This window comes from Grampus griseus (genome assembly GCF_964374135.1).
Source record: "Grampus griseus genome assembly, chromosome: 19".
Lineage (NCBI taxonomy): Eukaryota > Metazoa > Chordata > Mammalia > Artiodactyla > Delphinidae > Grampus > Grampus griseus.
The window spans coordinates 6,550,429-6,562,534 of NC_139013.1; the positions used below are offsets into that span (position 1 = coordinate 6,550,429).

Genomic DNA, 12,106 nt, shown 5'->3' on the forward strand with positions numbered 1-12,106 from the left:
ATTTAGCCCCGCCTCCTCTGTTCTCCCAGTGCTGCCAAACCAGGCAACTTTAGCCTCCCATCCCGCCTTAACACCTCGCTCGGCCCCGCCCCTTATCCCAGAAAGACCCAATCGGTGTGTTCCATCTGCGGCCCCGCCCCGACCAGCTAGGCGGAGTTGGAGTCCGGGCCCTTCTCTCAGCTTTAGCCCCGCCCCCCACCTCTTCCCAGGCCAATCAATTCAGTTTCTCCCTCCCTGCGGTCTCGCCCCCTCCCTCCATCACCTCCTATCACCCAATCACATCTCTCTCCCCTGCGGCCCCGCCCCCTGATACCCCGCCCCTCCCTCTCCGCCCCCCATCCAATGCTGAGCTCAGTCTGCGTCTCATCCTTCCGCGGGCGCCAGGGGTCCAGCAAACAGCAGCCGGTGTCGCCGCCGCAGCCGTCCGAGTCCCCGCTGCCGCTGCCCCCGCCGCCACCGCCACCGCCACCGCCGCCGCTGCAGCAGCAGCAGCAGCCTGCGCAGCCCGGCCCCGCCGCGTCCCCGGCGGGCCCCCCGGCACCCCGCGGGCCCGGGGGCCGGCGCGCCGAGCCATGCCCCGGGCTGCCGGCGGCGGCCATGGGGCGGCACGGCGGCGGCGGTGGCGACAGTGGCAAGATCGTGATCAACGTGGGCGGCGTGCGCCATGAGACGTACCGCTCGACGCTGCGCACCCTGCCGGGGACGCGGCTGGCCGGCTTGACGGAGCCCGAGGCGGCGGCGCGCTTCGACTACGACCCGGGCGCCGATGAGTTCTTCTTTGACCGGCATCCGGGTGTCTTCGCCTACGTGCTCAACTACTACCGCACTGGCAAGCTGCATTGCCCGGCCGACGTGTGCGGGCCGCTCTTCGAGGAGGAGCTTGGCTTTTGGGGCATCGACGAGACCGACGTGGAGGCCTGCTGCTGGATGACCTACCGGCAGCACCGGGACGCCGAGGAAGCGCTCGACTCCTTCGAGGCACCCGACCCCTCGGGCGCCGCCAACGCTGCCAACGCTGCGGGCGCCCATGACGCGGGCCTGGACGACGAGGCGGGCGCGGGCGGCGGCGGCCTGGACGGCGCGGGCGGCGAGCTCAAGCGCCTCTGCTTCCAGGACGCTGGCGGCGGCGCCGGGGGCCCGCCAGGGGGCGCGGGCGGCGCGGGCGGCACGTGGTGGCGCCGCTGGCAGCCCCGCGTGTGGGCGCTCTTCGAGGACCCCTACTCGTCGCGGGCCGCCAGGGTGAGCGTACTCTCGGAGCCCCCATCCCCCTCCCCTCTCGTGGAGCTCCCAGACCCTCAGAAACGCCCCATCCTCGCCCTTAATCCCTGGTCCTTCCCAGCCCTTCCTGGTCTCTCGGCCTCCCAGCCTCTTAGTCTCCCATACTCTGAACACACCCCCGTCTCCCGGCCATCCCCAGATCCTCAGAAGATCTCTTTGCCACCTTGAGAATACTCCAGACCTCTCTAAACCCCACCCAGCTTATCTAGGCCATCGTAGGCCCTTAGAAACTTCCTTTCTGACCATGAATCTCTTAAACACACCCCCTGAACAACCCCACATCTACCTTTCCTGGACCCCTCCTGAGACCCTCAGAAGACATTTCCTCAACCCTGAGTCTTCTTAGCCCCTTTTAACCTCTTCTCACCTCTCTTGGCCACCCCTCAGACCCTCAGAAGACCCTTGTCCAGCCTTCAGTTTCTTGTACCTCCTTAGATCCTCAGAAGACATCTCTTTCTAACCCTCAAAGTGTCCCAGGCCCTGTGAATACTGTCTCCACCCCTTGCAGACCCTCTGAAGCCTGCTCTCTAGCTTCCAGTCTTCAGTCCTGAAGCCTCTCCCAGCACCTCTGATTCTCCTTCTGCCCGTCTCCACATCCCCTCCCTATCTCCAAGTTTGAGTCTCCTGGTTACCTTTGAACCCCCCTTGCTTATTCTGCCCTTAAAGTCTCAGAATAGTTCCCACCCCAATCTCAGAGTCCCCTGGACTCCTCTGAACCTCCAAACCACTTGCTCTGGCTAGTATACTTCCCCCTCACTGCAACAGAGTCTTGGGGCTTCTTCTCTCCTGGGACCCTGCTGCCCCCTCTGTGTTCACATCCCTTCCTGCATCCTCCACACCAACTCCCCTCCCGAGGATTTCCCCATACAGCTCCAGACTTCCCCCAAGGCTTTCACACTCCTCCTCAATGTCTCCAGAAGAGTCCTGAGCCCCCATGATATGTTTTTCCTCTCCAGAACTTCCCATATGCCCTCCAGAATAGCTTCTCTCTCATCCACAGATTCTCCCAACTTCTTCCTTCATCTTTAAACTGCATAGCCCACTCTCTATCTCTGGGACGCCCTCCTCCCACCCTCAGCCTCCCAGCCTCTTTCCTAGTGGGTAAATGACTTTCCTTCCCGCTCCAGAACTTTACCTAACCTCAATCCTTGGGACCCTCCTCAAGTTATCAGCCCCCAAACTTCCTCCTCAAAATAGCTCCCAGGTCTTTCTGATCTACCTTGGTATCTTCCCACCTGACGCCCCTCCCTAGGCCCTGCTCACTTCCCCTTTCCTAACGCCCCCCCCACTACCCATTCCAAAGCACAGGACTGGGCCTCTCAGACCCCCCTCTGCCCCCCGCAAAGTGAACCAAAGAGCCCACACTCCAGCCTTCTCCTCTCTCCAGTCTTATCTCTCTCAAAATTCCATATTTCCCCCAAAGCTCTCTTCGTCTCCCCCCCAAAAAAACTTTCCTCAAACATCTGTAACTTCCCAGGCTAAATAGCTATCCTTCCCCCTGGTTCTCATTTGAACCTCTTCCTCCTCTTAACTTCCTCCCTGTGTTGGAGGAGAGAGGACAGTTCAAGATGTGGGGGTGGGAAATTAGAGAGAGGAGGGAAAGAGGAGAGACTCCAGGCCCCTTTCTAGCCTCCTGGGGACCCAAACACTCGGAGGAGGCGGTCCGGCACCCTCCCCCCACCGTGCCGCGTCCTGGGCCGGCCAGGAAGGACACGGAGGACCCGCAGTGCCGCATTCGCACTGGGGGAGGGAGCGAGGGGGAGGGGGGCCGGAGGCACCGCATAAAGTTTGGTCCCCGGGAAGCGCTGAGTTGGCAAGATTTGGGGTTGGGTGGGGGGGAGGTGGGGGAGAGGAGGTGCAGAAAGGACGTGGCCCTATATGCCCCCTCAGGCCTCTGAGCGGCACCCTCCCCCCATGGCCTGGGGAGCCCTTCCCTCTTGTGACCCCATTGAAGTGTTCTGAGGTGAAACTAGGGGTCTGGGACAGCTATGGGGAACATTCATTTACTTTACAGATGTGTTTTGAGTGTCCACGTAGTGCCAAGCATCTTCTAGCCGCCAAATGAGAGTTTGAGAGTTGAGAGTTGAGGCCAACGCAAAGTGGAGGGTCCGACTCTACCTCCCCCTCACTCCTCTCCCCATAATCTCCTCTTTCCTTCTTACAGGGACTCCATGCCCTCCTACCCCTTCTGCTTTTGAAGCATCTCTGGACAAGGGGGTCCTGACGCTGTCCAGCTTCTAAGCTGCGCACTGCGACGGGTGCCCACCTTTCTTTCTGTGTCCCGGGAGGGAAGGAGTTAAGCAAGCTCCTGGCCTGTGGCCTCCCGCTGTGAAGCGGCACTGCGGCTGCGCACTGCCTGCTCGGCAACGGCCTGGAATGGGTTAAGACAGCGCTCAGGCCTTGCGGCTGCGCACTGCGGTGGGGGAGCTGTCCGTGGTGCTGCCCCCCGCGCGCCCCGCCCCCTGGTCCATCCGGCCCGCCCCCACTGCGGTGCCGCAACCTGCGCCCAGCGCCCGGCTCGGAGGGGGGCGGGGGAGCACCACGCATGCGCTCTGCGGAGGCCTCTGGCCTCTTAAACCACTGCGGAGAAACGAAGAGGGGGGCGGGGCAGAGGGCCAGAGTTGAGCCCTAGCCCACCCCAAGATCTAGGGTCATCTCTGAGGCGGACGCTGGCCCGCCTCTCGGCTCTGCACTTCAGATTAAAGTCAAGGTCTCCCAAGCCCGGACCTTGCCCCCCATCCTGTGGAGGAAAGGGAGTGCTGAGAGGGACAGTGCTGGCCCGGGAGCCAACCCTGGCTCTCCTCCCTTCTCTGCACCCCAGGCCATCTCTCCTCTACCCATCTGATTAAAGCCCCCTCTGCCTCAAAGCCCATCCCCTTCCTTCTCTAAGGACTAACCCCACTCCTTCGACCTCCCTTCTACATATCTGATAAAGCCAACTACAATTTCTAGGGGCCTTCTCCAAGAGCTTGACCCTGTCTCTTCTCAAGGCCTTCATCAAAACCCACACCATTGGGCTCAGGACCATCTTGAAATGAACCAGGCACCCCTGCCCCCATATCTCTGAACCTCTGACAAGCCCCTTCACCTCTCCTTGGGCCTAGCCCTGCCCTCTCCCCTTGCCCTATGTTCAAGCCCCTGACATTCCCTTCCTTTCCAGAGCCTTAAACCCCACCCCTATCATCTTCCCTTTTTTCAGTCTTGACCCTTCACCTCCTTCTTCCTTCAGGGACCTAACATCCCTCCTCCCCTCTGTGGGTCCAACTCTGCGCTGTTCTCTCTGGGTGAGGGCCTCACTCAGCCTTCTCCCTTTTCTGAGACCCAGTCATTAGCATCAAGGTCCTTAAACACCGGCACCTATCTGAGGCCTCAACCTTGGCTCCCTTTAACTGATGCCGCAACACCCTAATAACGGCTCAAGCCTTACTAAGTTCCAAACACTAGACCAAGCACTAGTTTTGGAGTCAGGCCCTTTGTATACTCATCTAATGTAATCCTTACAATAATCCTGTAAAAAATTTGAGGTTCAGAAAGATTAATCTCCTTGCTCAATTAGGCAGGGAAAAAGCTGGATTCAAACCCAGGCTTTCTTACTCTTAACCACCTCCTGGTTCTGCCTCCGACCCACCTTCTCCCCTTCGCCTTCCCTCAGCTCCAAGCTAAGCCCCAAAGCCTCTGAGACTCAGGATGTATGATCTTAGTCTCCCTACCCACATCCCCCAGCAGAATGCTTGGACCCTGCCAGGGACCCCTGAGATACGACACAGGGAACAGGAGCGGGGGGGATGGTCTAGGAGACAGAGCAAGGAGGCAAAAATTGCTGTTTCCAGGAAAGAAGTGGCCCATCTGCTGCTGCTTCTGGGGCCAGCTCTTCTCCCGAGCTGGGGGAGAGCTGCCTCTGATCCTTTTGCAAGATTTAGAGAGAACAGGATGCAAGAAGTGATGGAGGCACTGGGGTTGGGACACCTGGGTTTCCCTGGAGTTTGTGTCTGGGAAAGGGGCCACTGGGAGGGTCTCAGGGAGATGGCTAATTGACCAGATGCCTGGGTCACCTTTTGCTCTCTCTCTCCTGTCCTGCCCCGCAGTACGTGGCCTTCGCCTCCCTCTTCTTCATCCTCATCTCCATCACCACCTTCTGCCTGGAGACCCACGAGGGTTTCATCCACATCAGCAACAAGACAGTGACGCAGGCCTCCCCGATCCCTGGGGCTCCGCCGGAGAACATCACCAATGTGGAGGTGGAGACGGAGCCCTTCCTGACCTACGTGGAGGGTGTGTGTGTCGTCTGGTTCACCTTTGAGTTTCTCATGCGCATCACCTTCTGCCCAGACAAGGTGGAATTTCTCAAGAGCAGCCTCAACATCATCGACTGTGTGGCCATCCTGCCCTTCTATCTGGAGGTGGGGCTCTCGGGCCTCAGTTCCAAGGCCGCCAAAGACGTGCTGGGCTTCCTGCGGGTCGTCCGCTTTGTCCGGATCCTGCGCATCTTCAAGCTCACGCGGCACTTCGTGGGGCTGCGCGTGCTGGGCCACACTCTCCGTGCCAGCACCAATGAGTTCCTGCTACTCATCATCTTCCTGGCGCTTGGTGTGCTCATCTTCGCCACTATGATCTACTACGCTGAGCGCATTGGCGCTGACCCCGATGACATCCTGGGCTCCAACCACACCTACTTCAAGAACATCCCCATCGGCTTCTGGTGGGCCGTGGTCACCATGACAACCCTGGGCTACGGAGACATGTACCCCAAGACGTGGTCAGGGATGCTGGTTGGGGCGCTGTGTGCCCTGGCTGGGGTGCTCACCATCGCCATGCCCGTGCCCGTCATTGTCAACAACTTTGGCATGTACTATTCGCTGGCCATGGCCAAACAGAAGCTGCCCAAGAAGAAGAATAAACATATTCCCCGGCCTCCGCAGCCCGGCTCGCCCAACTATTGCAAGCCCGACCCACCGCCACCGCCCCCGCCCCATCCTCACCACAGCAGCGGCAGCATCAGCCCTCCACCACCCATCACCCCGCCCTCCATGGGGGTGACTGTGGCAGGGGCCTACCCACCAGGGCCCCACACGCACCCCGGGCTGCTCAGGGGGGGAGCGGGTGGGCTCGGGATCATGGGGCTGCCTCCTCTGCCTGCCCCTGGGGAGCCTTGCCCATTGGCTCAGGAGGAAGTGATTGAGATCAACCGGGCAGGTGAGGAGGGGGCGCGAGGGGTGGAGGTGGGGGGCACAGGCAGAGGTGGGGAGGTTGTGAGGGGGGCAGGAGGTAGTTGCTGAGACTCCGGAGAGATGGGGTGGTCAGCAACAGAGACGGAAGAGAGGACAGTGAACAGCAATTGCTGAGGCCAGAGAAGAGGCACGGAAATAGTGATGGAGAAACAGAGATTTCGTGTGAAGGAGAGTTTTGGGGAGAGACAGACTTGCAGCCAAGGTATTCAGGGGAACCAGGGGGGTGGGGGGCAGAGCGATCAGCCATATGGTGAGAGGGACTCAGAGAAAGAGAGATGGGGGGGCGGTTCAGAGCACAGGGAGAGAGTCTCACATGGGAATCAGGGGCCAGAGACCGAGGACAGGGCACTGTTGCAGTGTCTGATGAAGGAGGTGAGGGGAGAGGAAAGTTGACTGAGCCTGTGCTCATCTCTCCCCCCCCAGGGGAGTCTGTGTCTCAGAGGCAGTGATTGGGGCATCAGTCCCAGGGAAGGGAGAGGCTGGGGGGCCCCACCCCCATGCCGTAAGTAGGTCAAGAAAGGGAGCTGGGCTGCCCGGCCCCCATCTTTCTCCCTCAGCCGCTGACCCAGTTTCACACCAATTAAAAATAGCTAAAGTCAGAGCCTGGGGGACCCCCACCTCCCCCCTCCCTCATCTGTCACCTTCCCAACGCCTCCCACTGTGCCCTTGCCAGCGTCCGACACCCCTCCCTAAACTACCACCTCCCAGCCCCCTGCATCCCTCCCAGCCATCCCTCCAAACCTATCCGAAACCATGCACCCTACCCCAGCTGTGCCCTATTTGGTCCACTTCAACCAACCATCCCACCCTCCACTCTGTCTCAGCCTCCTTCCCAGCACCCAGTTCACTTCCCAACCACCTCTTCCCCCCGTCCCTGTCCCTTCAAACACCCGACACCCTACCTCAGTCCTGCCCTTCTCAGAACCCAACACCCCGCCTGACCCCCACTTCCTAGCCTTCAACGCCCTTCCCTACCCTTTTGTCCTTCCCAACACTCAGCACCCTCCCCACCCAGGACCCGCTCCCCAAACCCACCAGCCACACCCCCTAGCCACCTGCACCTCCATCACCTCTCCTTGCTGACCTTGCCCTCTCCATGAGTTCCCACACCTCACTCTCTCCTTTGTGTCTCTGTCTGACCCTCGGGACACAGATCCTCGCCCCAACGGGGACCCTGCAGCAGCTGCGCTTGCCCACGAGGACTGCCCAGCTATTGACCAGCCCGCCATGTCACCAGAAGACAAGAGCCCCATCACCCCCGGGAGCCGGGGCCGCTACAGCCGGGACCGAGCCTGCTTCCTGCTCACTGACTATGCCCCTTCCCCTGATGGCTCCATCCGGAAAGGTGAGGTGCCCTCCACTGGCCCCCTGGGACCCTCCCTCTCTTCCCCTCCCCCAGGGGAGGGGAGAGAGGGAGATGAGGGAGGAGGTGCTGGACTTCCCTTCCCCCATCTCCTGGCCCCAAATTCCCTCCCTCTTAGACGCCCTCCCCCAAATTTCCTCACCACTGACCCTTCACCTGTCTTTATTCCATCTCCATGTCCCCCCCCCGACCCTCTGGCCTTTTCCCCCACCCCCAGCCACTGGTGCTCCCCCACTGCCCCCCCAAGACTGGCGTAAGCCAGGCCCCCCAAGCTTCTTGCCCGACCTCAACGCCAACGCTGCAGCCTGGATATCCCCCTAGTGGACGAACCCCCTCCCCCCAGGGTAAGTAGCCCCCACCCTCTGAACCCCCTCCCTCCTGACTAACCCATCTGAGAACATGCAGCCCCCATTGACCAAGACTCCTGTCCCCTCACTCCGAACAGCTCCATCCAATTAACCCCCAGCCCTGACACTGGCCCCGCACCCACCTGCCCAGGACCTGCGGTGCCCCTCACTAACCCCTAGAACTAAGCCCACCCCTCCCCACCATGTGCCTGACCTCCCTCCCCGCCCTTACGACTGACCCCCATTCTCAGCCCCATCCACATCTCTCTCCCTGCCTCCCCCCTTGGTTTTGCTTTTGTTTATTTAACCAAGAAAATGGGGTACACACCCAGGACATTCTTCTGGGCGCAGGTTGGGGTGGGACAGACTCAGCCACTCACGCAGTCCCCTGTGGATTGGCCAGCACTGACAAAGCACACACAGGCTCCCGGTGCAGCGCTAGGCCCAGGGGACTCAGCAGTGAGCAATCCAACCGCACCCCCGCCCTCCACGAGCTCTCAGGTTGGGGGAGAGGCAGACACAGACCTAGAACTGAGGCCGAGAAGCAGGGCTGGGCTGAGGAGCCTTGTCCCAGGATCTGGGGAGAGGCGGGTCTGCTCTGGGGCTTCGTGAGGACGCACCTGAGTGGGGAGACTGCAGTTCAGGAGGCTGGGGAGGAGGCTGGGATGAGGGTCCAGGGGGAGAGGACAAAGCCTGAGCCGGGGTCAGGGCATTGGGGGTGGAGAGGAAGGAAAGAGACAGAGTCGGGGGGCCAGGGGTCAAGAGAGCAGGGTCAGGACTGGCCAGTGGGGGAGGTGAGGGAGATAGAGTGAGGAGACGGCAGACGAATTATTCAGCAAACATAACGAAGCACTTTGCACGTGCCAGGAATCCAACGTATATTCTGTAATCCTCACAACCACCCCAGCTGACCCCTAACTTCATTCATTCATGCATGCATGCAGCAACTGATGATTGAGGGTAGAATTCCAGGCACTGGAGATTTAGCAGGGCACAAAGCAAGAATCTGCCATCACAGAGTTGCTACTCTAGAGCCTGGGTCAACATACTACAGCCAGGGGCCAAATGTGTCCACCAGCTGTTTTGTAAATAAAGCTTTATTGGAACACAGCCACTGTCTACAACCGCAGACTGGAATAGTTTCGACCGAGATGGTATGGCCCACAGAGCCCTGAAAATTTTGACCATCTGGCCCTTTACAGCGAATGTCTGCCACTCCATGACTGGAGGAAGCAGAAAACAAACAAAAGGATAATTACTCTGGCCAGGTCAGAGAAGGGGTGAGAGTCTTTCTGAGAAGGTGACATGAAATTTGAAAGCTGAAAAAGCTCCAGCCAGGCAGAAGAAACAGCAAGTGAAAAGGCCCTGAGGTGCTGCCTGAGGTGCTGAGGTGGGATGAGCTTGGTCTGTTAAAGGAACAGCGAGGAGGGAAGTGTGGCTGGAGCTGAGTGGCCTAAGGGAGAGGGGAGGAGTCTGGGGGGGAAGGTTTTTTTGGCCATGGTGAGAGGCTGGATTTGATCTTAAAAATGATGGGAGGCCACCTGAAAGCATTTGATCTATCGCTTATTCATTCAACACATGCCTGTGGAATCTCCCTTCGCAATACAGAGATACATCCTAAAGAATCCCTACTCACAGCCTAAGGAGATGCCACGGCAGGACTTAGGGAGCCTCCAAGGACAGCCGCATCTAAACCCCCTTGTCTTACAGAAGTTCAGGGAGGTCCATGGCCAACCCCCAGCCACAGAGCAGATGGGGGACAAGAACCCAGGCTTCTGGGGTCCTAGTCCAGAGGGGACTGTCTGGCTCTTCTTGTTCTATCCCCGGACCTCTCCTTGTTGCAACCCACCCCCCACCTCCATCATCCTCCACTTTCATCTCATTACCAACCCCCTGCCTCCCCGCTCCCATCTCACCCCTCGCCCTGCTTGCACCCAGTCCTGTTACCCACCTCCCTTTGTTCCCCACTCCCAGGTCTGGATGGGCCCCTATGGAATTGAGGGGCAGGGGGAGGGGGGAGGATTCGGGAATGTGGGTGAGGGAGGACTGGGGGGGGCCGGTGGGGGGAGTTCCCTGCTTCTCTTGCCTCGGATGCCAAAATCCATTCATTGAACTCAAATTATGGCTGGAGCTGATGGGGCTGACTGAACTCCCTCCCCCAAGGTCCTGGATCCCTCCCTCTTCCACACGCCTCCCTTCCTAACTAACCTTCCTCCAGGACCCACCCTCCACTATTACCCCCCAACCAAGATCCTTCCTCCTGACCTGACCCTCACCCGCCCCATGACCCCTCCCTTCTCCGTCTCCCCTCACCAACCATCTGATTCCCGCACCTGACCTGCACTCCCCCCATCCTCCCCAGCCCTCCCCCTCCTCTTTCCTTCATCCTCCCCTTCCCCCTCAGCCACCCCGGAAGCTCCTTCCATATTTGATGTCTCTGGCCGCCCCCATTTCACTGCTCCCCTCCCCCGGAAAACACCAGAGAGGAGGAAGAGATCTCAGCTTTTCTCCGTCCCCCCAACAGTGAGGCTGTGTTGGGGGGTTCCCCCTGCCCACCCGCCCCCCCCGTGACTCTGTGTATTTCTGTCCCCAGCTCTTGTCACCGCCTGAGACCTCGTGAGACCCTCGGTCCCCCCCTGCCCCTTCCCCCCAGGTTAGCAATTGGGAATGGCTGGGAGGGGGTGTCCCCAAGATACTGGGCTTCCAACCTCCCCCAGGCCCTCTCTCCAACAGTCAAGATGCCCTCGTCCAGACAGACCCCTTCGTACTGCCTAGCAAAGCCCTAGAAGAGCCCAGACAGTGGCAGAACTCTTCAGACATTCCTAAGTTTTCAAGAAACCCCACATGTGCCCCTAAGCCTTAGATCCCTTTGACTATCAAGACATTGTCAGGACCTTCCCATCAGAAGGTTCTCGTTTAAAGGCTTCTTGACCCTTTAAGATACCCCATTACAGCCTTCAGCTGAGTCTTGCCCTCATCAGACTGCTCTAGGAGCTGCCCTCCTGCACCACCCCCGCCCCGCCCAGGGAGGAGGCACTGCCAACTTGTGCTCCATTCAGCCCCTCACAGCGTCCCCACCCGCCTGTCTTCATTTCTCTACATCTAGGTTAGCCCCCTACCCACTGCAGCCCCACCCATTCCCTCCCAAGGCCTCTCCACCGGCTGCTCCCCCACTGGCATTCCACCCACGCTCCCTCCCCACGCCCGTGCTGCCCACCATCTGCCTCGCTGCCCCCCACCGTTTTGCCTCAGACGAGGGGGCCAACAGGGGGGAGGGGAGTTGAGGGGGGCTGCGGTGGGGGTGGGGTGGGGGAGGCTCGGTGGCTGCCACCCTGCCTCCTAACCCTGAGTCTCTCCCCCCTCCCCATGTCTGAACCTTTCTCCTTGACGCCGACTGACTGTCCAATTTGTTCACTTCTCTCTCTCTCCGTCTCCTTGGTCCGCCTCTGTCCATCTCTCCGTCTCTTGCCATCTGTCACTTTGTGTCTTGGTGTCTGTCTCTCCATCTCTTATCCTCTCTGTCTCCCTCACCGTCTCTCTCACCTGCCTTCTCTCTCTGACTCGCCCTCTCCATCTCTTCCTGTCTCTTGCCTTTTCCTGTCTCTGTCTTCTCTTTTTCCATCTCATATCCCTTCTGTTTCCCTCCTGCTTCTCTCTGTCTTGGGGTCCCTCTGTCTGTTGGACCCTTCCCCTGCACCCCTATCTCCTCGATTCCTCCCCGTGTTTCTGCCCTTCGCCCCCCCCCCCACCCAGGTTACGAGAAATCCCGCAGCCTGAGCAGCATCGCGGGCCTGAGCGGGGTGTCCCTGCGCCTCGCCCCCCTTGCCACTCCCCCTGGCTCTCCCAGGGCCGCCCGCCGCGCTCCCCCAACCCTGCCCTCCATCCTCTAG

General features: G+C 59.9%; 1 protein-coding gene across 3 annotated transcripts; it reads left to right on the plus strand.

Moving 5' to 3' along the window:
- Nucleotides 1-342: 342 nt before the first annotated feature.
- On the plus strand, nucleotides 343-12,106 carry KCNC3 (potassium voltage-gated channel subfamily C member 3; the record flags this gene model as incomplete). Of its 3 annotated transcripts, none has more annotated exons than XM_082676807.1 (4): nucleotides 343-1,239; nucleotides 5,364-6,471; nucleotides 7,660-7,851; nucleotides 11,970-12,106. In XM_082676807.1, 4 exons carry the CDS (start codon nucleotides 343-345, stop codon nucleotides 12,104-12,106), a joined length of 2,334 nt encoding a protein of 777 aa, XP_082532933.1. The 3 variants fall into 3 exon arrangements, with proteins under 3 accessions (XP_082532933.1, XP_082532932.1, XP_082532934.1); XM_082676806.1 differs by lacking the exon at nucleotides 11,970-12,106 and adding an exon at nucleotides 8,087-8,190 and having other exon boundaries at nucleotides 5,364-6,516; XM_082676808.1 differs by lacking the exon at nucleotides 11,970-12,106 and adding an exon at nucleotides 8,087-8,190.